Here is a 24,453-nt window from a genome sequence, read left to right on the forward strand (position 1 = left end):
CACATGAGTATGGGAGGCGATGATCACATTGGGATGGGAGGCGATGATCACATGAGTATGGGAGGCGATGATCACATTGGGATGGGATGATCACATGAGTACGGGAGGGGATGATCACATTGGGATGGGATGATCACATGAGTATGGGAGGCGATGATCACATTGGGATGGGATGATCACATGAGTACGGGAGGGGATGATCACATTGGGATGGGATGAGTATGGCAGGGATGATGACATGAGGATGGGAGGGGATGATCACATGAGTACGGGAGGGGATGATCACATTGGGATGGGATGATCACATGAGTATGGGAGGCGATGATCACATTGGGATGGGATGATCACATGAGTATGGGAGGGGATGATCACATTGGGATGGGAGGCGATGATCACATTGGGATGGGATGATCACATGAGTATGGGATGGGATGATCACATGAGTATGGGAGGCGATGATCACATTGGGATGGGAGGCGATGATCACATGAGTATGGGAGGCGATGATCACATTGGGATGGGAGGTGATGATCACATGAGTATGGGAGGCGATGATCACATTGGGATGGGAGGCGATGATCACATGAGTATGGGAGGCGATGATCACATTGGGATGGGAGGCGATGATCACATGAGTATGGGAGGCGATGATCACATTGGGATGGGAGGTGATGATCACATGAGTATGGGAGGCGATGATCACATTGGGATGGGAGGCGATGATCACATTGGGATGGGAGGTGATGATCACATTGGGATGGGAGGTGATGATCACATGAGTATGGGAGGCGATGATCACATTGGGATGGGATGATCACATTGGGATGGGATGATCACATGAGTATGGGAGGCGATGATCACATTGGGATGGGAGGTGATGATCACATGAGTATGGGAGGCGATGATCACATTGGGATGGGAGGCGATGATCACATGAGTATGGGATGGGATGATCACATTGGGATGGGAGGTGATGATCACATGAGTATGGGAGGGGATGATCACATTAGGATGGGATGAGTATGGCAGGGATGATGACATGAGGATGGGAGGGGATGATCACATGAGTATGGAAGGGGATGATCACATTGGGATGGGAGAGGATGATCAGATCGGGATGGGAGGATCACACGAGTAAGGGAAGGGAGGGAATGGTTACAGGAGGAAGCAAGCAATTCCTTCCATGTGTTCGTGCTAAGGATGCATAGCAGTTTAACTATACATTTAACCCTACACATCAAGAATCGGTATATTCTTCGGCAGCTTATCTATCAGCTAGGCAGTATTTGACACTGGAACTTGTTCGATAATCTCACTAGATAATTGTAATGGTGTACATTGGACTATCCTCAATAATCCAGAGAATTATATCTCCTTTCTTTAACAACAAATACCCTGGAACCACTCACCACCATGGCTTTGTTTTGGTTCCAGTTGACACAGCACAAGAATAAACATAGCTATCCAATCTAATCATGCTGTTCTCTCACGATTGAAGCACGCAGTGATATTACGTGTGATCGATTCGCCTTATCGCTTACTATCTCAAATACGACTTGGAATGCCAAATGCCATCATGAACTTCCCTTCCCAATTCTTGCTCCTATGGAAAACATGTTTTTCAGCTAATTTGATTTGTTTAAATAGTTGAGGCTGCAAATTTGATGCAGGTCTATGTCAAATTATCATTCAGAAGTGGCATTTGATTGGTCATTAATATCAAGCGAGCTATAGATATGTGTTAAGTTAGTGATCAGAGAGAAGGCAAAGGTAGCATAATTTCCGAAAATGGAATAGAAATAAAATACCCTGGATAATAAGTGTGCCATAGGACTCGTAGGAAATGGAAGGTTAACCTGTCCATATGACACGGACTAGTGACTAAATTACGTAGGTTTCTGCTTTGCTATGTAGCATGATGTAGTGTTCAGAATTCAAATAATGCTGATCAAACGATTCAACATTCTCAGGAAAGTGTGACTAAATAGAATGTTTGACAGAACTTAATGATTTCCAGTTTGTTTGGGCTTTTGAATGAACTCTCGGCATGAGTAGACTGATACCTGAAGATCTATGTAGAACGCATGCATGGTTCCGACATATCTTTTTGACTTTTCCAGTCAAAGGAGGAAGAGGCCTAATGATGCTGAGTCCACATCAAGGTAAAATGTCTATTCACCGCCACGCATGGTCCTACTGCACTAACCCTTGCTACTTTTCTCTATTAAGGGTTAGGACACTCCTTATTTAGTGTTTGGTTTATTTTCACCCTTTCCTCCAACCCCTAACCACCTCCCCTTGTACACTCCCCTGTGATGTGTCCGTGACCATGTTTGGTGTGAAGACTGGAGGTAAACACAGTATGTTGTGGGGGCAGTAGCATCATCTGCAGATACTGATCTGGTCTTTGGGATATGACAAATTGTCCTGCTGTTTTTGAAAATCTGTGGATCATTTGTGAGGAGGTTCTGCTCACCAATCATCAAGACTTTGAGGCGTGTGTACAAGTTACATATGTTCCTACATCTGCCTGAATACACGAGGCCCATATGTGGCGGAAGGAGGCTGTCGCTTGATTAGTAGGCTTATAATAGTGGCTACACCCCAAGTGGCCAATGGTATTCAGGGTGATGGAGGAGTGTAGCGTAGTAGCGTATACATACCAAAGAAGCTTTGAAGATGATGCTCTCCTGATCTTCAAATTTCACAGCCACAAAAAAAAAAATTGCTCTTTTTGAAAATGTGTTCATTTATCACGGCTCAACTTTGATAATGATTTTCAAATTTCAGTAGAGAAACACTCTGCAGATATGTGATCTGCTGTCCACATACTCCGTACCTTGCAGTGACGTGATGTCACGTTCCCCTCTAACTGACCGCAACTGAAAGATTAACCCTCTGTTTTGCAGCCATCTTCCAAACTCCACGTCTGCGGCATCTGAGGCTCCCTCTGCTCGGCCAAAGGGTCATGTGAAATCTGCCAGCATTTCTCAGTCATCTCGGGTTACTGACCTGCCTCCCCTTGGTGATAATGATCCATTACGGCCCACGTAAGACCCTGTTCCGTCTGTCTTGCATGCTCCCTGTGTTGGTGGCAGGATACCTACGTATACAAGAAACCTCACGATCAGTGATTGTGATGGTGTACAATGGAATGGGAAACCCAACTGTGATGCACTTCATGTGTGAATGTTAGGTTTTCATGATGTGTTTAAGTTTTGTTTTGTTTAATGTAGTGTAAATCTAGCTGTGTGTTTTGCTAGGTACAAATTTGAATAGGCCCCACTAACAATAGAGATGACTAAACATGGAGAATAGGTGCCATCATACTCTGATGGTTTGAATCGGTCCTGTCATCAACCACTGGCCTGTCGGGTATTGGGAGCTGCATATCGCTGTCTTGTGCTGACTGCAGCCAAGTTGTTCACTCCTTCCCCTGTGTAAACCTGTGTTCGTGTGTCCTCCCATGATATTGTTACACCTCTAGGTTCAACCCACTAACAGCATAGTTAGACAGTCAACTGGTCCTTCTTTAGTAGTCGATGTAGACAGACTTCAGAGCAAGTCAGTGAGATAGTTTTCATGTATTGATAAGCAATACCCAAAGGTTAGGGGCATATTCAGGGCATAGCACACTGGCCATCCAAACAAATGCATGTGACAGTAACTTTCACCATTTTTATTTTTTACTGGTCTCAAAAGGCTAGTGAAATGAACAGTGACTTACCTGAAAAGTACCTTAGCAGATTTAGTTGTTAAATTTTGAGCTGGTAAAACACCCACACAAACACTTGCATAAGGGTTGTCATGGTAACGACTTGCAAATATCAAGGCTGTATTATGTGGGGTACACTGTGTGAAGCCCATTTCTGGTGTACCCTGCCGTGATATTTCTGGAATATTGCTAAAAGCGGTGTAAAACCATATTCACTCACTCACTCACTCACTGTATTATGTGAAGGAGATTCTTCAACAGAATTGTCAACAAAATATACTTCAGTAAGCCGATGTACAATTGTTGATTGAATTGGTCTATGTTATCACTGTTTGTCGTCATGTTTAGTGACTTATCGTAATGAACTGTTCAGCCATGTCATAGTCATTGCTGAATATTGATTATCTATCAGCTGTGCTTCCATTCACTCCTCACATCAATCAGTCATGTAATATGTGTGGTAGCAATTGCTCTTATGTCACCTAATCATTTGTTTCCAACACAGTAGTGGCAGTAGCACTTAGATTTGACATAGTATTGATGCTCATGTTGTATACATATGTATTAGTAGTGTTTTTAAACACACATTGTAGGGCAGTAGCACTTAGAATTTAGACAACAGTGTTATCAGTGCCAGTGTTTTTCGACAACTGTATGTAGTATGAGCCGTAGCCTGTATTAGCTGTAGTAACATCTACCTATGTCTGCCTTGTCTTGTCTGCATGTTTGCACTGCGTGTTGTAACCGTCCTCACATTCCTTTGGTTTACAGGGGTTTTCCTTTTGACAGGACGGCACCGGGAAAGTCGTTAGCTATGTCAGGAGGTAACAAGCCCAATTTGCAACGAGGCACGAACGCTCGTAACACATTCCATGGAAAAGATAGGCGGCAATATGTGAACCCATACAACGGCCCCGGAGCAATGCCGACCCACTCGCAGGATACGTCGGCGATGGGTCCTTCGAGTGCCAGAGGATCTTTCTTCAACCGGATAAAGTCACAGTTCAGTAGAAGGTAGGCCCCTCCTGTGGTGGAAGACCTTCTTCAAGGGCATGGATCCTGCTCATTCTCCTGTCTGTTTCGTAACGGCTTCTTTGAAATCCCCGTTTAACCATTTACACAACCTTTTGCAGGTTTCCCTTCTTAACAATGGGATCCTACTGTATGTGACTTTTGGCATAGTTCCGCCAGTAAGAACAATGAAATTTTGGCCGTGTCCATTCTGACAAGACATGCAGCTAGAATGGGTGTGACTGTGTTCTGGGCGTTAAGGCTTTCAAGTTAGTTAGTTAGTCGTTCCATCTTGTTACTATGTTGCATGGAAGTTTGGCCAGTTGCTTGTGAATCACTAACCTGTCCACCAATACAAGTGCACTGTTGTTGGAGGAGGTAACCTGACCCGGGTGCATGATTTGCTGGGAGTTTCTGATGCTGTAAGAATGCTGGATAAACAATTAGCTGAGGAGGATGCAAATTGTAACTATTCTCGTGACATTTGAGAAATAATTTTGCCAGCATGGCAAGGGCAGATATCAGCCGTAATGTCAGGTTAAGAACAAATTTGATATAACTTCTGGTTCTGATGTTTCCCTTCCTCGAGTATCCAGAACCCAGAGCTCCAGATAAGCTGTGTATCTACGTAAAATACCCTTCAGAAATGCAGAAATACACAGTAAAATAAAATCCAAGCGTATCAAATACGCAACGAACATTACAGATATGCTGCAAAAATAAAACTTGTGCGTATCATCAAAATATTGTAAGTAACCCTGCCTATTCGATTAGCAAATCAGCAACTCATTTTGAAATTATAAACTGGCATTCCGTTAATCTTACCAAACTTCATGATGACAGTTACATCATGATCATTTGCCATCACACTTTCTTGTGGAAGTATCGTGGTATTTTTGAGTCCTATAAAGCTCTCGAACCCACAGGACACCAGTTTGCAGGGACTAGATGAATAGTGTTTTTAGATATTTAACTTACATACCCACATGTGTAAAAACTTGTGGGTAATAGAAATTTGAATACCCAGATAGAATTACTGATACCCAATGATTTTAAAATGCATGGGTAAAATACCCACTACACCAAAAGCTTATCTGGACCTCTGAGAATCTCATGTCTTTGTTGGATTGGGATAAATACCTTGGACCCAATCGCCTTTGTTTAATGCCCGAACAAATACACCTATAATAGATGTCCAATAACATTAACTATTCTTTCATGGTCCACAAGTGAGGATATGACAGTATTGGGCTTGATTTCACAATGTAACGGTAATCATGGTAATATTAGCATAGTTTTAAGCACCATTCAGACTTTTGCTCCAGAAACAAAACCTTTGAATAGGTGAAGTCAGGAACTTCCTGGCCCATTTATTGATGAGTAGCAACACTGATCTTGTTATCCAGCAGTCTTAAAGAAAAGACGCACATATGACCAAGGTTAACCCTCACTGTCCACTCCCACGCATATAACTCCTCACAGGCAAGACAATCAGGGTTACTTGTCGGGTTCCTTGTGACAAATAACTATCCCACTGCATTACTTAGGAATTATGTCTGGGAGAGTATTCATATTTGCTTAAAACAAGGGCAATTTTACATAGTGAAATTATGGACAGTATACCTTCACTTATTTTATCATGCATTTTGTATGTGTATTTTTATTAATAATTAACAGGAAAACATTCTGTTAAGTAATGTATTTGCCACAGCATGAATATTAGATGGCTGTAGCATTTATGGAATTTTGAGAGGCTGGTTTTAGATAACTGACAACTGGGACCCTGACCGACCCTTGTGAACCTCTTCTTGCCTGACAAGTGACATCTTTGTGAACTAAACCACCCTGCACAAAACTCTTATTCTAAACCTTTCACCATGTTGTGATATTAGGCACAGGGAACGAGACTTGTTTGTATGTGAAGACTTCATGAGGAAGTCATTAAACCATTCAGTTGATGGGCTAAGTAGTCTGTCAGAATCAAGAATCAATCGGGAGTGACATGTTTTAATTTCAAATACTAGATATTTCTGTTGAGGAAGCTTGAAAACTGGAACTGTTATTGGGCCCTGCCTGTGTCTGAATGTATGTATTTCGTGAGGGATGAGTTTAAGGTAGCAGGGGCTCTGTTGGCAGTCAAGTAATATGTGTTGCATGATTTGATCACAATTCAGAGCTGACGGGCAACCAGAGCTGGAACCCACTAGCGTTCGTCAGAAACGGAACCCCGCTACAAAGTACATGTAAGTGAATGTCAACCCGCCATCAGTTGTACGTGTTGATTGGTCGGTTTACAAGCAGATAGAACAGATATCCACGTGGTGAGATTCATGGCCCGTGTGTCACATCTTCCATTTATTTCATATTGCTTTTTTGCCATCTGCACATGTTAATCCTTGAGTCCATTCACCAACCATCCAAATAAATGGGATTTGAATCATCTTATTGGGGAATTTACGGTATGGTTAGTTTTGAGAGGAAAGTGGAAGATAAAAATAATTGAACAAACATGCTTCGATCACAATGATGCACCAAGGTTTGAGGGTTTAAGACTGGACAGTTTCTTCACCAGTGTTCCTCTTGAAATGTTTTATTCCATCCCATCTTCTGTTACCATTCCAATAGATAATTACTTTGTATACTGATGTTTGTTCATAAGCATCGATCTGACGATTGATTCTGAAGAAAACGTCAGTGAAAGTTTTCTGGTATGTTGACAGGCACACTATGAAAGAATAAGGTCATATTCTTGAGGAACCCTATGAAACATGACTAAGTCCCTCTGTTCAAGCTTGGGTCTAGGAATCATATATGTCCCAGGGACCAGTTGCACAAAGCAATTTTTAGTGCGTAGATGATCGTTAACTTCCATACTTTAACATAGATTTACGACAATCATAGAGCTACGATTGCTTTGTGAAATCGGCCCTTGGTCACCACTCCGCAAAGTGCATCGTAAGTCTTTTTTGTTGTAAATCTTTGGATCGTGTTTGCGCTAAGTGCTTTGTGGAGTGGTGACCTTAAACAGGATCTTAGTGCATCGTTGTGGTCCTGTTGAATTACGAGAGGACAATCTGCAATAAATTGGGCCTATTTTGGTAATTTGACGATAATCAAAATTCGCAATTACTGTAACAAGGGTTCTCATTTCAAAAGAATCATTGCGTATTAGCATTAAGGGAATATGTTAGTGGCTACTTAACAATTAGGTGTAACTGGATACATTTTCATGTTGAAATTTAATATCATTTTCATGAAATCTAAACAGGCTAAGTAGTAGCCAAATTAGATGCCAACACATGACTAACCCAATATATAAAAGTGTTAAACCCATTGACTGTCATTATACTAGCTGATGAGACTTGTAACATGTATGACTAATAGTCTGGATTAAGACACTAGGACAAGGTGGAAATGCTTGGATTGTTAACACTGCTTATGTCTGAAGCAAGACTTGATGTATTAGTGTGCTGCTGTTGTCTCTGCTCCTGGGAGGAACTCCCTCATTTCAGTGCTATCTCTTTCCCTTACTGCTCTAGCTAACATACTGGGCTGCATCGCAAGTCAGTCTCTTCACCATCCTACAGCATTCTCTCATCTACCTCACATTCATTCTCTTTGGTATTTCACTTTGAAAGATCTCCTTTAGTTTGCACGATTTTTTCTCATGGTATTTGATTTCCATGATTGTATTGTCAATTTCATATCAATTTTTCATGTTAATAACATCCTCGTGCTGATTCCTTTTCATGTCTCACTTACATTCTCCTCCGTATCATTTAATGGAATTGTTTTATCAATATTCCTTGCATTGTTGGCAGTGCCTACTGTCAATATTGATTCATACATCTGAACAATGACTTATTTGGTAAGCTATTCTCAAATGTTTGTAAAATATCAAAAGATTGGAAACTTAGCCTTGTTATCATTTTGAGAGGAAAAAAATATTTTTTTTAAATTTAACTCTTTTTTAAAATATTTTCATGTAACCAGTAGCATCATCAATGATAATTTTAACATTTGAGTACGTGATTCAGATTCTGCATTATTGATGAATGTATGTACTGACTGTAACCTTGACCATGTATTGCTAACATCTCTTGACATCTCACTCACTTTGTGTTTGTTTCTAACACATGCATGTTGTCCTGTAGAAACAGGCTTGTGTAGATCATCACGTTCACCATAGACTACAGCTGACAAGTAGAAGAAGCATACCTAAAATCATTGCTCATTCATCAGTGACTATTGGGGAAGCATCAGTGAAGACTGGATGCCTTTGAAATCATTTTGATTTTTAATCTGTTTAAATAAAGTTACGACTTTATATTTCTGTCACGGATGTTTCCCAATATGTTTGTCATGTTCCACATTGGTAGATCTGGTTTGGGTTTTGTTGGTTTAGTTCACCAAGAGCAACATTTTCCCGCTCTGGCGTCCCTCATGAAGAAATATGTACGCATTCAATGTTTTGCATATTATCATACAAGATGTTCTTCAGGAGCTCTCAAAAGTTTCAATTTCAAATGTTAGCAATGAGTTTGACAAAATGAAAATGATTTCATTTTTGGAAGACATTTTTGGTAAAGATCAAGATATGAGACAGATTTGAGAGGACACTGAACTTAATAATATATTTTCTTTCAGGTTTAAGCACTAACTTTGTGCAGTTGGTATGGGCCAGTGCAATAAAACCCAAACTAGAATGTTCAGCATTACATCATTTCAGTTGAATCGACCTCTCTGTGTTCATGATTCGTGTCCACTAGAGTGTTGTCTAGACCTCCTACCACGGCTTGAGTAGTGTCTATATTTCTCCCTTCTTGGCTGTGTTTATGAAAAGACTATTTTCCGTTTGGATCCAAGGCAATGGTTATTTTCAAACTGCATGGTTTATTTATGGTAGAATGAACTCTAACTGAAGCATGGTTTGATGTGAAGGTCATTTTTCCCCACTCAAGTCAGTTGTTCCCGAGCTAAAGCCACAAAGGGAGAAGTATAGCTTCTACCAATGCCTGTGTGAAAGGCAGCCCTATACCTAGATAATGTGAAGAGGTAAGGCATATGCATGACGCTGCTTCTTCCATATTATGCTCTCCATTTCCTCTCTGTTAATAACTTCTTTGACGTCAACCCTCCATTCACCGAGTTATTAAGGGAGAATTATGAATATGTGGAGTTTTCAAGGGGAATTTCAAATTTCTTGAAACAGTTGTATCTCAGCAGTTCCCGTATTTCTATTCCATTATTTGGCTGCTTGTGACTGTTTGAATGTGCAGATCCCGACACTCTTGCATCATCAGTCTACTGGAAACTCTAAAGGAGCTCTCCGGCTGTGCATGGACATAGCATTTTGACCCAGGCTTCCAAATTGAACTTTATTTTTGCCACTCCATTTTCATGCAGAGACATTTGATCAGTTTCATCATCTTACTTGCAAGAAGTCTATATCTTCATCCTCATCTTTCGCTCTCTTCAACCATTACTGCAGGAATCCTGAGGCCTTTCTAGTCAACATATGATTTAATTGCATGGGCCTCTCGCATGTATCACTCAATCAGATCACCGTTTTCCTTTTAAATCAACTCTTTCTTGTTTTCCTTTCTTGATTTGTCATTTTTTAAATGCATTTCTTAGGAAGCTTCTATATTGAAATATATTCCTAAAATATTGGAAAGTTTTTTATTATGTTTGAATTATTTGAAGATAAACTGATATTTATTTGAGTTCCATGGAACTTTGTTAGCAGACACTGCTTAATAGAAAGCTAAAAAACAAACAGGTGTTTTTTTTGTAGCTTCAATGGGTTATGCTTGAACTAAATACACAAGATTTCACTAAATTCTTTGATTGGAAGGTCACGGTAATGTACATATTTGTTTTAACAAATGATGGACAAAATATCTTTCTAATTGAAAAGGATTCTCATTAAATGAGTTACTCTTGGTTGATGTTCTTAAACTTACTATCCCAGTTCAATAATACATTTCCTATGAAAAGACATAAGGCTTCATAGGGTCGCCTTTTCTTATAACTTAGAATGTAGATGGTTTTCGCATAGTGAAGGTAATTGATAGCTAGATATGGTCATTAGAAAAACTAAAAATGGGCTTTTATTTTAGAATAATACATATGCTGTTACCTGGCAGATACTTACAAAACAGGCAAAGAATCTATTTGAATTTTGTTTATTTTTCAATTCCAAAGACATTTTTTGGTTTATAAATTTTAATTTTTTATTGTTATTATTTATAACTATTTGAAGCTTAATTTATTATTAAACCTACGTGTAACCATCATTTCCTACTAGACTGCAATTGCATGCACCTATGTCTCCGCAAGCATGTTGTCTGTTGCATGTTGTGCCCCCAGTAGATCATCTATCTACCTACCTGCCTGTTTGCCCAACACTAGATAACCCCCATATCTATCGTGTCTCCTTTGTCTTGATTGGTTGGTGCAGCTGCTGGGATATGCAACTACTAGTCTTACAAACATTCCTACCGGATGAAAATCTTCAGCTCAGACTCTGTGACAGAGGGTTGGCCATTAATTGTGTTTTTGGTTGTTTTTCTAATTTTCAGCAAATTGTTCCGCAGGTCGGTGAATGAGACAAGGGAGGGTGAGGCAGTGAAGCCAAGGTCGTTGCGATTTACGTGGAGTATGAAAACGACAAGTTCCATGGACCCCAATGATATGATGAAGGAAATTAGGAAGGTACTAGACGCAAACAATTGCGACTATGAACAAAGGGAAAAGTTTCTGTTACTTTGTGTTCATGGGGACCCAAACACGGACAGTCTGGTGCAATGGGAGATGGAAGTTTGTAAACTCCCACGTCTCTCCCTCAATGGAGTGCGCTTCAAACGGATCTCTGGTACGTCAATAGGCTTTAAGAACATTGCATCCAAAATTGCCAATGAACTGAAACTTTAATGTTGTATGAACGTGCCGAGTCAGTGTCTCGGTGCATGGACTACATGGTGATTGAAATACACGTATTTTGCTACACCAGACACAAAGGTGATCACTTCATAGGTAACTACCATGTTTAATACTGGACACTAAGCTTTGTGGTAAGAAGCTGAATAAGAGACTATTGTTTTTATTTTGTATAATGTGTACAAAATGTACAGAGAATCATATACTGCACTTCCCTCGCCCCTACTGTGTATACATTTTATTGTAAATTACTTATTTAGTATGATCATAGATGTAGGGGAAGATGGTAGGGACTTGTTTTTGAAGTCTTTTGTATAATTTCATTGTAATCGTTGTGGTAGCACCAGGATGTTCTACCATGGGAAAATGTCACTCTGTATCAAATACTGCATCACACATGAGATGAGAGAAGGGCTGATGCTTCAGATTGCTTTGTACAATGCTTGAAAGATGTTTTTTTCTTGGTATCTATGATAAAATATCAAGGAAAATTGAAGGACTATTTTACCTGATCCACTCATATCAATGCACCATTCCATCCTCTCAGAACTGTGACAAGTATGGCCACATGGGAAATGGGTACATAGCCTCACCTAGGGCCAAGTGTTTTATGTGCTGGCCCTACATCTGGATATGTATCCATTTCCAGCTTGGCTGTGACAACACTAACCTTGGTCACACTTTGAAGTGGTCTTTTTCATGCTGCCAGAATACATTGTGGATCGTGTCAGACAACTTCAGTGGAGAAGTGAGAGAGACGTATGCTTTCTCGGAACACAAGTTAGAAATATTTTGCAGGACTTTTGTAAAACAAACCGTTTGCTAATTTATTACTTTATGGAGACATGTTTATAACAATTTACATGTTTTAAGATAAGTGTAGACATTCAGTTCAATATTTGTGAAAAACAAAACAAAATAAAATGTAACACCTAGCTGTTATTGTGATTCTCTTTTGAAAAACATGTTGCAAATTTTTGATATTTAAAAAAGTGACCTCAAGTCTTAAAATATTGCTCCCTCAATAAAAAATAAGTAATATTTGTGTGTTAATATTTCTGTCCTTATGATCATTTGTGATATTCTCACAGGTATAGGCCCTTGTCAGTGTTTCCTAAACAGTAAAAATGATTTTACCACTGAAACGAATGCAGGATTTTCAGCAGTAGAAGGGAGTCACAATCGTTTCAGTTTTTGTTACATAGCATGTTCTTGCAATGCCTTTGTAAGTCTTGTGTTGGCCATCACTGTGACCTACCCGTGTTCTCTGCACACAGGATTGCTGCACCAGTTAGAACGCAACCACTAGTGTGGGAGCACGAGTGGCCCAGTCGTCTAAGATGCCGCGATGCTCTGTTCAGAGTTGCATCCCTTGGGCACGCCAGAAACCTATGATTGTGGGTTCGAATCCCGGTTCACCCTGATTATGTTTCTAGGTTTGTCAGCACCATGTCGGTGCTCATGGGTTTCACCGAAGTGGTAAACGTCTAAGACCTGCATCACTTAGGGCTTTCCTCCTACATTAAGCTTGACACGCCGCGATATAACTGGAATACTGTTAAAAGCGGCGTTAAGCCCAACTCACTCACAACCACTAGTTTATTTACCAGTTGTTCACTGTAGCAGCTGAATAAAAGTCATTTGTTACATCCCATGTTGATTGGTTGAAATATCGCCATGACAACATGTAACATTTGATCCATTGTTCATTAAAACCCAGGGCCTATACTTGAGACATTGTTCCTTAGCTAGAGCGAACACTGTACATACATAGAGGTGATTACTGTAACAATGGCACAGTGTAGACCATTTACACACTTAGGTATCAGTCTTTCCCTCAAGTATACCAAATATGTATAGTGCACTCAGTGAAATGCCAACCTGACAATCCCTATCTAGCCACTTGTGTCTTGTGCAAATCCAGTGGTCACTATAATTGTCCTTATGGTTCCAAAACCTGATGTCAGCTCGAATCATTATCCTGAGAAGAAGAAGCACTGTGCAAACAATATTCCGAAATATATGAAGTTTTCATTCTTCATTATTTTGACAGGATAGGTCTTTAGTTTCATTCGAGAACTATTTCTGAATGTTGACTGAACTGTAAACTTAGCAGTGAAATACTTTAATAAATAGTTGGAAAAGTTGATGCGACAAGCTGTCCACGAGTCAGAATTGGGTCCATGGTGTCCCAGCCTGTCATCCAAAGTAACGCTCAAATAAAGATCTTACTGTGGGAGGCAGTGCCCTGTTGGAGGACACTGGTGGCATGGAGTCTGGAAGGAAGACGGTGCCACAAAGTCCAGGTGTTGTGGGCAGCACTTCATTGTTGACGAGTGCAGAGAACTCTGGCTCTGACAGGTGGATCCAAGGAGCTTCAGTCCAGCTTTCAGTCAATACCTTGGACCATAAATGACCTTGATTTCTGGTATGCAGATCCCCCTAAAAAGCCCACTATTGTCCTTGAATTTTGCAATGAGGTATTTTCTCTTTTCTCTTTAAAAATTTATTCATTTTGTTTTGGCCTGATTAATTAATTACGCTGCTTCAGGGGTGATTTGACATGTCCAGGGAGCATAGAGGTGACTACCTGGATTTCTACATTGCAGATAACTGGATGATCTTGCCTACCCTCTTGTGTATTGTGATAATGTGTACGTATGTATTGTGATATGGAGCCAGCTGGCAACATGAAGGCTTCCATGTTAATTATGCTGCCAAGACAAGACAGCAAGGAGTGGCAGTTTTTTATTTCAGGTGTTTTCAATATACTCTAGTGCTCAAGACACACAAAAATCTCAAGAATCTTAAGCTTAAAACATCAAAAGTTACAAGTACTTTCTGTTAAGACACTTTGATTTTGGACTTTGATTTGACTTGTTATTTTTATATTTGAACCTGGTGTTCAGTTCATTTCAAAGACTATTTGAACCATTTGTGTTCCTAGATAAGCAATGAAATATAGCTAGGGAGATAACTGTATTATTCAATAGTTATAGATCTCATTAATAATCATTTGCATAATTGAATATTATTCATCAACATCGAACAACATACTATCAATATCAGCATGTTATCGTTCTCAGATATTGACAGAACATTGAGATTCAGGATAGTTTCTACAGAGATTGTGTTTTGAAATGTGACCAAGTGTCAAATCGTTATCATTATCCTCTCAGGAGAGCTACAGGGTAGGAGCTCGAGCAATCTTCTTCATGAAAATAACTTCCAATTTTGAAAGTTGTCCGCTCTTTGTATGCCAACTGGACATAATTTTAGCCTGCTTCTGCTTAATGTCAAAGATAACTTGTTCAATTGAGGGTTCTTTGTACGACAGAAGCTTCCAAAGAAGGTATTTTCATGACAGAATATGCTTCTTTTCCCCAATTACCAATGGTCACTGTTTGCTTAAGCTGATGATGCAGATTTTCCAAGGCAATCCAAACTGATTAGCAATGTTGCTTAGAAGTGGCCTGCGCTCATCATAGAGGATTATGCCCAAACATTGGACAAGAGTGATTCTGTGAGAACTCAAATCCACATGCATCAATGTGTATGCAGTTTCCTGACAGTTTCATTAATAGTTTCAAATCCATCCAAACTTTCTAAGGATTTTTATTTTCAATTCTTTTGGTGTTTTCTTCATACAGGTTCTTGCATACAACTCCAGAGATTTTTGGCTTAAGCTTACAGTCAATAGTAGCATGCCAAGTGTTTAGATGAGTAATTTTGGTTAAATGACAGGTGTTAGGGTGTCTGCCTTCATTGTAACATATTGCTTTTCTCTGAAATACTCTTGATAATTTGATAACATGTCCTTGTATAAAGGATGAACAATATGAGCTGTGTGTTTTGTATGTATAGAGAAATAGGTCTTGTGATATCTTCTGTATATTGGTGCAGTTGTACATTTTTGCCATATTTCCTCGTTTCAACACAGAACAGGAAATTCCGTAGATCATGTTCAATTTAAGTGGTGGATTCTTGTGTAGATGGTTGAGTCAATGTAGTCGTGTCGGCATCATGCTGGATATATGTTGTCTCAACAACCATATGTCCTACATACAAATGGCCCAGGCTTATGTACCTACTCTAGGTTGAAAAATCAGTTTCTTGTTTTTGAAAAAAAGAGCCCATATCGTTCATTTTGTTTTCCTAGGTTTTATGGTAAGAACATTTTGTGGAAAGTGACTGGTTTTTTTTATCATGATCAGATCACCAGGTCTAAGGCATGAGCTTGAGCGTTATCATCTTTATTATCATTATTATTGATGATGTTACTCATTTGGTCGGAGCCTATTGGTTTTGGATTTGTGTAGGCTCTGCATCCGGGCTTTCCACCACCAGCAGTAGACTCCCACCCGTAGAGGGTCATGATCATACTGTTTGGTCGTTGAGGCCAAGTTGGGCCCTGGTTCGAGTGTATCATATTGCTTTGAGAAATTCTTGTCTTGGACAACCTTTCATGCTGGCTTTGAAGCAACAGGGAGGTTGAAAGACAACTCCTTTCCCATTTTGCAGTGTATGAAATGCTCAACAAAATCCAAGGAATATTGTGTTTCGCATCATGAATAGCATTTATATTTGACAGATGTAGGCTTTTCTACATAATATCATATTCTTAGAAATAACATACTGCTGAAAATGTCGAATTTTCAATTTTGATTATGAAAAGATTGTATATTCTGCAAGGTTTTTCAACTGTTGGCGAATACCCTGCTTCACATTATTTTTGTCGATGCATACACTTTCAGCAAGCTTCCAATTTTTTGTTGATAACTACAAACAGGAAATATTCTTAACACACTTCAGTGTGCACTCCGTTTTCATACTATTGGGAAAACACCTCTGAGGCAGAGGTATGCTATTTTTGAGATGACAAGGATGTTTCAGATGTGTATTGTCCATTTTAGACATTTGTAAGTTTGATATCATGGAGCACTTGATACCAATTCCAATTTCCATCCCGAATTTTGAGATTTAGTATGTATTTCTCAGTTGTTGTAACCACCCACATTGGTGAAGTTTTGACTTAGTGTGCACTTGATCGGAGTTTCAACCAAAATGGTATGTCAATTGTAAAACGTGATGACACATGGTTCCAGCTAAATATTTGGTGTTCTTGATATTGCTTGTGGCAAGGATGGGAGAAACTAGCCACAGTACAATGATGGTGTATGTATGTCGACTGAAAAGGTTATTAAGGTGGTTTCTGAACTGGATGTGACATTGATGGAGGTAACATGCTATAGAAACAGTCTTTGTATGGCTTGTGCCATCTCACAGTGATCAAATTGCATAATTTGGGAATACGTATGTAAGACCTGTTTGTGAAACTTCCTCACGACTTTGATGTATATTTACGACTTTTTGAAAATCTTATCTGATAATCTTTACATGTCTATTATCCCAGGATAAATTCTTAAATTTGAAGAAATGTCAAAATATTGCATGGAGACTCATTAAAGTAGACCCATGACTCAAGTGAATGCAGAAGGCCTGTTTCAATTAAAACATAGACTGTTTCCCATTATTTCTCCATTCCTATGTAATGCTCAAAGAACTGGAGGCGATTTCGCTTTGTAGTTGTATTGGTTTTGTACATAGACAGCAGAAACTGCATAACAGGTGTGCATGGTATGGTTATGAGAAATGTATTTTCACTCGACTCATTCTTCATCATCGGTCATCCTCTCTCTGAATGCAGTTCTACCGAGTCCTGAACAATTTGTTCTGTACAGAGGTCTTCAGGGCTTTCAGTGATAATATTTGCTGCCCTTCATCGGAAGGTCTTTCATACTTGTTAACTTGGGGCAGGACATATCAAGTTGTTTTGTAAATATGTGCTCTGGGATGGCCCTTTCATGCCATCCAGGGATTGTATAAACAGTAAGACTCCCTACACTAGAACAGTGACAGTGGATGAGTTGAGTGAACGTACTGCCCTGTGTATTTGTGTCTCATGAAGATATGAATCTGTAGAGTTTACTTCCTGTTGTGATTCTATACATATGTGTACAGAAATATTTATATTGACACCAATTTGCGTAGATATGCAAGTTTTTTTTCAGTAATAAGAATTATTTAACATATAAAATAATCATCTGTGAGCAAATGGACTTAGAATGGAGCTGAACTTGAAAAGACTTATTTATTGAATGTTTAACACTGTGACCAAGCACTGTTTGAGTGGTCCAATACCGATTATTTCTGACATGTGAAGGCTACTTCTCTACAGCATTACCTTGAAACATTACTTGCTCACAATTGTCAATATCTAAGGCCTTACTTGTCATGAAGGATCTTTTTCTTGTTCAATATGATTATTTGGATTGTTGAGAGCACTCAAATTTGATTTCCATAGTTTGTGGTAACTGTTTGTTTCCTAAACTCATTGACAAATTCTGGTGCTCGGTCAGTCAGTGATCATTGACAAGTTTAAAATGTGAATAGCAGAGTGTCTTTGTGGACTGAAGACATTTTATTAAACCTTTCTTAAAGTGTCAGTTAATCAAATTTGTTCCTGCATCAAGTAGGTCATGTCTTGATGATATTTTTTCAAAAGTATTTTTTTATTATTTTTTTATTATTTTTTAAATATAAATTCAAACCATCAGCAAACAGATTCCCTTCTCTAATGAGGAAACTGGTCCAGGGTTCTCTGATCTTCACGGGGCAGTCGGGGAGCCTAGTGGTTAAAGCGTTCGCTCGACACACCGAAGACCCGGGTTCGATTCCCGACATGGGTACAATGTGTGAAGCCCATTTCTGGTGTCCCCCACCATGATATTGCTGGAATATTGCTAAAAGCGGCGTAAAACCAAACTCACTCACTCACTCTGATCTTCACATTTAACTTGTCTACTTCATACAGATGTTTAATTCTATGGCAATCTGATGTGTTAAGTTCATCATGCATATATCATATCTGACAAGGTTCATTGCAAAAATCTTGTTCTTTTCTGTTTTGTAAGATTTGTCCTCAAAAGGTGATACAGATATAAAAAAACTTTTTTATGTGGTGTTGTCCTTGACATCTGACTTGAGCAAACTGCATTGAAGGGTAGCTTCATCTTTTGAAAGGAATTCATCAAAAGTGTGTCCTATTTGGCCATTAGTTGCAAGTTGAAAATTTTTGATTCGGTATTGGTACTAAGACATTGATAACTTACCTAAAATAGTTGACAACATGATGATCTATCACCATAGTATCCCTCCTTATAAACTATTCTTTTATTGTAACTGGGTCTTTTTAAATAAATAAAAGGGTTCAAATTGTTATTTTTCAAACTACAGACGATCAATGGCAAGTAAATTTTCTATTGAGTTATGGGTTATGAAGATGTGTCGACTTACATTCATGTTGGATCATTCATCACTTAACTCATGATCATGGCTACTGCTGTATACAGTATTGCCTCATTAGGTTCCATACAATTGTAAATTATGTTAATAGCAACAGGAAATCTGTGGTAGAGTTCTTCACAGAATGAAATAAAATATATCCTAACAGGTTGACTTCTGTTATTTGTTTCTTCTACAGCTCTCATTTAATGCCCTGTTCTCCACAATCTTTTTCAATGCATCATGAAAGTTTATTTCACTGTCATGTTTCTGTATGTTCTTGCAACACATCTACATTTGTTACTGGGACAAGGGGTGCGCCGCGTTTCGCTGTGCAGAGTTGGGCACGCCAGAAACCTATCATTGTGGGTTCGAATCCTGGTTTGCCCCGATTACGTTTCACCGAAGTGGTAAACGTCTGAGACCTGCATCACTTCGGGCTTTCCTCCCACATTAAGCTGACACGCCGCGATATAACTGTAATACAGTAAAAGCGGCGTTAAACCCAACTCACTCTGGGACAAGACATGTTTCTGTATGTTCTTGCAACACAACTACATTCGTTTCTGGGAAAATGTCTCACTCTTTAGTAATATGATTGCCGAGTTCCTGATGAGTTGCTGGAAGGACGGGACGTCGTGAGAGGGCGAGCTGCAGGTCGTTACACACGTTTTATAGGGTTGAGGTCTGGTGATCGGACTGGCCACTCAATGCAATGGTCTCCCGCTCCAAGTACAGTCCGTTTGACTCCAAATGAGAACGATGAATTGCAAAATAACTCGAAATCCAGAAAAGTGTATGAAACATCAATATGGTACTTGACCATGAATACCCTGTAGCCAACAAAATCTGAATTTTGTTTCATTTAAGACCCATGACGGATGAAGTTCTTTAAGAAACGATCATGTAATTTTGTATAGAAATGTGTACATGACACGTAGAGGGACAAACCGTGGAAAGAACAGCGCAAACACGGTCTGCACGTGCTACACAGTGACCGTGTTCATTCAATGACAAGATGCGCTACTCAGCAGATGTTGTATGATTTCTTTAGAAGTGAAGCAGAAAGAGCAAAGTCTTTTTATGCAATTAATAAATTCTTGAAACGAGCTTCAAAGGCTCTTGGTATGTCCCCTCAGAAACTTTAAAATGTTGTTAGTCGACGAGATACAAATAGTCAGGCCAAGGAGGTAGGGAATATGACAAAACCATGCAAGGTTGATAAATTAGACAGTTTTCAGAGGGATCAAGTCAGACGTGCAATTGTTATGTTAAACTGCACTCAGAAAATAAGTACCTGTCCCTAAGAATTTTGAAGAAACACCTTGAAACTGACCATGATTTACGTGTTACAAAGTACAAACTATGGCAGCTGTTGCATACATTTGGTTGCAAATACAAAAAGATAACTGGAGAAAATAGGGCTGTGTTGTGTGAACGTGACATTGTGTCACATTGTGTCCGAAATCATTACCTTCGTACCATCAAGCAGAAACGTGAATAAGGATATGAGCCCGTCTTCTTAGATGAGACATGGGTAAATGCGTCACACACAGCCAGCAGTCAGTGGGTACCCAGTGGTGACTGTAAGGAGTCTGGTAGAAAGTTACCAATGGGAAAGACTCATAGTTCTCCATGCTGGTTCTGCTAGTCAGGGTTTTCTCCCAGACTGTGACCTCGTCTTTAGATCCAAGGCCAAAGGCAACAGGAACTACCACAGAAATGAACGGCAATGTATTTCTGGAGTGGTTGAAAGATAAATTAATCCCTGCTTTGCCTACCAAGTCTCTCATTGTCATAGACAATGCACCGTATCAGAGTGTGCAGGGTCCATAAAACAAGACTCCAACCTCTAAGAACTATAAAGGACACATGGTTACTTGGCTGCAACGGAGGAACATTACCTTTCCTTCTCGAGCGACGAAACCACAGCTCTGTGAAATCATCAAAACTATGTAACCTGACCCCGTGTATAAAGTTGACAGTTACATCAAGGGTCAGGGTCACGCTGTCTTACGACAGGCACCTTATCAATGCGACCTGAATCCAATCGAGTTGGTATGGGGCATCGTCAAGGGTGACGGACGATCGAACACGACGTTCAAATTACGAGACGTTGAACAACTCGTAAAGGAATCCCTTGGTCGGGTAACAGTAGAAACATGGAGGCGTTGTGTGGCCAAAGTCGTTGACGAGATAGAGCCACGTTATTGGTAACGAGATGGACTACGGCCAGCAACGGTCCAACCTATAATAGTGGCAGTCGGTTCAGGCACCAGCAGTTCCGACGACGAGATCTATGGCATGAACGAGTCAGTTTGCGACTGAAATTGTCATGAGACGGCCCCTCTAACACTCTACATTGCAGGGTACAGGGTATTCATGGTCAAGTACCATATTGATGTTTCATACACTTTTCTGGATTTCGAGTTATTTTGCAATTCATCGTTCTCATTTGGAGTCAAACGGACTGTAGACGTCAACGATCCTGGCAGATGAGGTCATGCGTTATAGTCCATGAGGGGGCGGTCGGGTAGCCTAGTGGTTAATGCTTTCGCTCGTCACGCCGAAGACCCGGGTTTGATTGCCGACATGGGTACAATGTGTGAAGCCCATTTCTGGTGTCCCCCGCCGTGATATTGCTGGAATATTGCTAAAGCGGCGTAAAACCATACTCACTCACACACTATTGTCCATGAGGATGAAGTCCGGCCTGATTGCTCCAGCATACGGTGACACTTGCACATCCAGAATGTCATCCCTGTAGCGCACACCTGTCCTCGTGCCCCGCTGTAGGACATGGACATCGGTTCTCCAGCTGTACTGATCCCAGCCCAAATCATGATTTAGCCCCAACTATTGCAGTCATGTTCGGCTGCGTTGGAATCGTGAATTCTTTGTCTACGCCACACTCGAGCAGGACAGTCTGCGAAGCCCAGACAGTATTTCGCTTCATCAGTGAAAAATACGGGAGTTCAGTCCTTACCTCTCCAATTGACGTGATCTTCAGGCCAATCTAAACGTGCCTGCCTGTGACGTAGCGTCAGTGGGATGCATTAGAAGACTAGATATTGCTGGAATATTGCTAAAAGCGGCGTAAAACCATACTCACCAAACATTATTCTTGCATAAATGTTAATTTGAGTATTCATCTAATAGTTATAGAGTACCCTAAGTACATGTTTATATGTATCAGTTTTTAAAAAAGGTGCTATTTACACTAGACCTACATGTACACTGAAAAATGGACATAAAGCCGTGGAGAAAATCCCAACAATATGGCGACATTGATGTGAAAGGTGAGTTGTTTCGTCCATGTATTTTGAAGCAATGCGCATTACATGACAGAAGCAACACCTGTCTTTCAATGGCAGTACATGTATATACTTGTATAACCGTTGTAATTGGCAATGAAGGCCACAGGCAGGAGTGAGTGAGTTTGGTTTAACGCCGCTTTTAACAGTATTACAGTTATATCACGGCGTGTCAGCTTAATGTGGGAGGAAAGCCCGAAGTGATGCAGGTATCGGACGTTTACCACTTCGGTGAAACCAACGAGCGCAGGTATGGTGTTGACAAAACTAGAAACATAATCGGGTCGAACCGGGATTCGAACCCACAATGATTCTAGGTTTCTGGCGTGCCCCAAGGGACGCAACTCTACACATCGAATCGCGGCGCCTTAGACGACGGGATCGGGTGATTAATGCATGTCATCGATCCCAATTGAGAATACAGGACCCGTGAAGATCCGGGGTAGAATACGTCTTCAGCAACCCATGCTTGCCGTGTAAGGCGACTAATGGGGTCGGGTGGTGAGGCTCGCTGACTTGGTTGATGCATGTCACCGGATGGTAATTGCGTAGATCAATGCTCATCATGTCAATCACCGGATTGTCTGGTCCAGACTCGATTACTTGCCGACCGCCGTCAAATAGCTTGAATATTGCACAAAAAGGTGGTTTCACAACTGAGTTCCATGAATTCTTCTGGAAAGAAGAATTAATCATGGACTTTTGAAACTGGAACCTCTCAGTAACTCATTTACAGGTTTCTGGTGGTCCTAAGGGACGTCAATATTCCAGCTATATGACGGCGGTTTGTAAATAATCGAGTCTGGATCAGACAACCCAGTAATTGACATAATGAGCATGGATCCACGCAATTGGGATCGCTGACATGTATCAACCAAGTCAGCGAGCCTGACCACCCGATCCCGTTAGTCGCCTCTTTCGACAAGCTTAGTCGCCTCTCATGGCAAGCATGGGTTGCTGAAGACCTGTTCTACCCCGGATCTTCACGGGTCCAGAAGATTGTGACGTTCCGGGAGTTTGACAGGTTCTTCCATGGATGAGTATAGGTAATACATGCATGGAGCGGTGAGAACAATCGCACAGTCCGTCTCGTCCAACTTCTTTAGGACCCAGGAACAAACGGTCCCTTCCAACTCATAGGGCTTGAAGAGCAACCAGTTTACATCCTGTAACCGAATGGCTGGGGGTTGTACAACATCGTCCAGACGAAGAGCTTTGTAGTAGACTACCCAAGTCTGCATAGGGCGTAATACGAGTCTTTAGGTAAGATAGTTTAGGATCCCTGGGCACGACATCCATCAACGTCGAGTTCTTTTGGGCAGATAGAAGGCTTGCGCAATCAAGTTCCTGGTCTTGTCTTATCAGTCCTCGGGGTTTCCTAGACTGCTTCTGTGAAGTTGGAATCTGGACACAATGTAACTAATGTCCTGTATGTCCGAGATGGAACGTGCATATTTCAGACTGCACCAATGGTGACTTTGATGAACTACCCACAGTTTGCCCATGGGGATTGAGCTGGTGATAATCTGGTTTTCTCAAACCCTCCACTGTTATTATTCACACTCGTCTGTTTGTCAGAACTGTTGTCATTCTTAGAAGCCCCCAACATGTTTAAGTAATTGGAGGCTCGGTGGCCCAGTCGACTGAGGCACCACAATTCAATGTGCAGAGTTGCGTCCCTTGGGCACGCCAGAAACCTGTAAGTGTGGGTTCGAATCCCCGTTCTCCGCCATTGTTTCTAGGTTTGTCAGCACCATACTAATGCTCAGGGGTTAACTAAAGCGGAAAACGTCTGAGAACTGCATTACTTCGGGCTTCCTACCCACATTAAGACGACGGGATCTAACTGGAATAGTGTTCAAAGCAGCGTTCAAAGTCTATTTTCATCTTTGGCAGAAGCCTCAACAACCATCCCCACTTCCCCGGTGTAACATATCACCGTTCTATTGTGTTATATACCCTGGACCCATACCAAACCATAGCCTCGTCTAGGAAGTGACGTCACCATCCGTTGTCGGTAAGCCCGCACTGGATTTCGCTCTCGCTCGTGAGTGTAATTTGAGTGGACGTATATGTTTAGCGTCACCTATTTCGGGTCGTATACCTAAAGCGATGCTATAGTGGCGA

At 40.6% G+C, this 24,453-nt stretch overlaps 1 protein-coding gene across 12 annotated transcripts in view; it reads left to right on the forward strand.

The window, feature by feature from the left end:
• LOC139442570 (MAP/microtubule affinity-regulating kinase 3-like) overlaps positions 1-19,180 on the forward strand; it is a 71,255-nt gene extending 52,075 nt beyond the window's left edge. For 5 of the 12 annotated variants that reach the window (XM_071223406.1, XM_071223400.1, XM_071223402.1 and 2 more), the window contains exons 16-20: positions 2,121-2,162; positions 2,910-3,050; positions 4,487-4,729; positions 6,901-6,969; positions 11,311-19,180. In XM_071223406.1, coding sequence (XP_071079507.1) covers positions 2,121-2,162; positions 2,910-3,050; positions 4,487-4,729; positions 6,901-6,969; positions 11,311-11,662 — 847 coding nt within the window. In that variant the 3' untranslated portion in view covers positions 11,663-19,180. The remainder of the gene's footprint in view (positions 1-2,120; positions 2,163-2,909; positions 3,051-4,486; positions 4,730-6,900; positions 6,970-11,310) is intronic. The other 7 variants (XM_071223403.1, XM_071223404.1, XM_071223408.1 and 4 more) reach the window with 7 other exon arrangements.
• The last annotated feature ends 5,273 nt before the right edge of the window (positions 19,181-24,453 follow it).

This window comes from Haliotis cracherodii, unplaced genomic scaffold, assembly GCF_022045235.1.
Source record: "Haliotis cracherodii isolate W230 unplaced genomic scaffold, xgHalCrac1.p SCAF_5, whole genome shotgun sequence".
NCBI lineage: Eukaryota > Metazoa > Mollusca > Gastropoda > Lepetellida > Haliotidae > Haliotis > Haliotis cracherodii.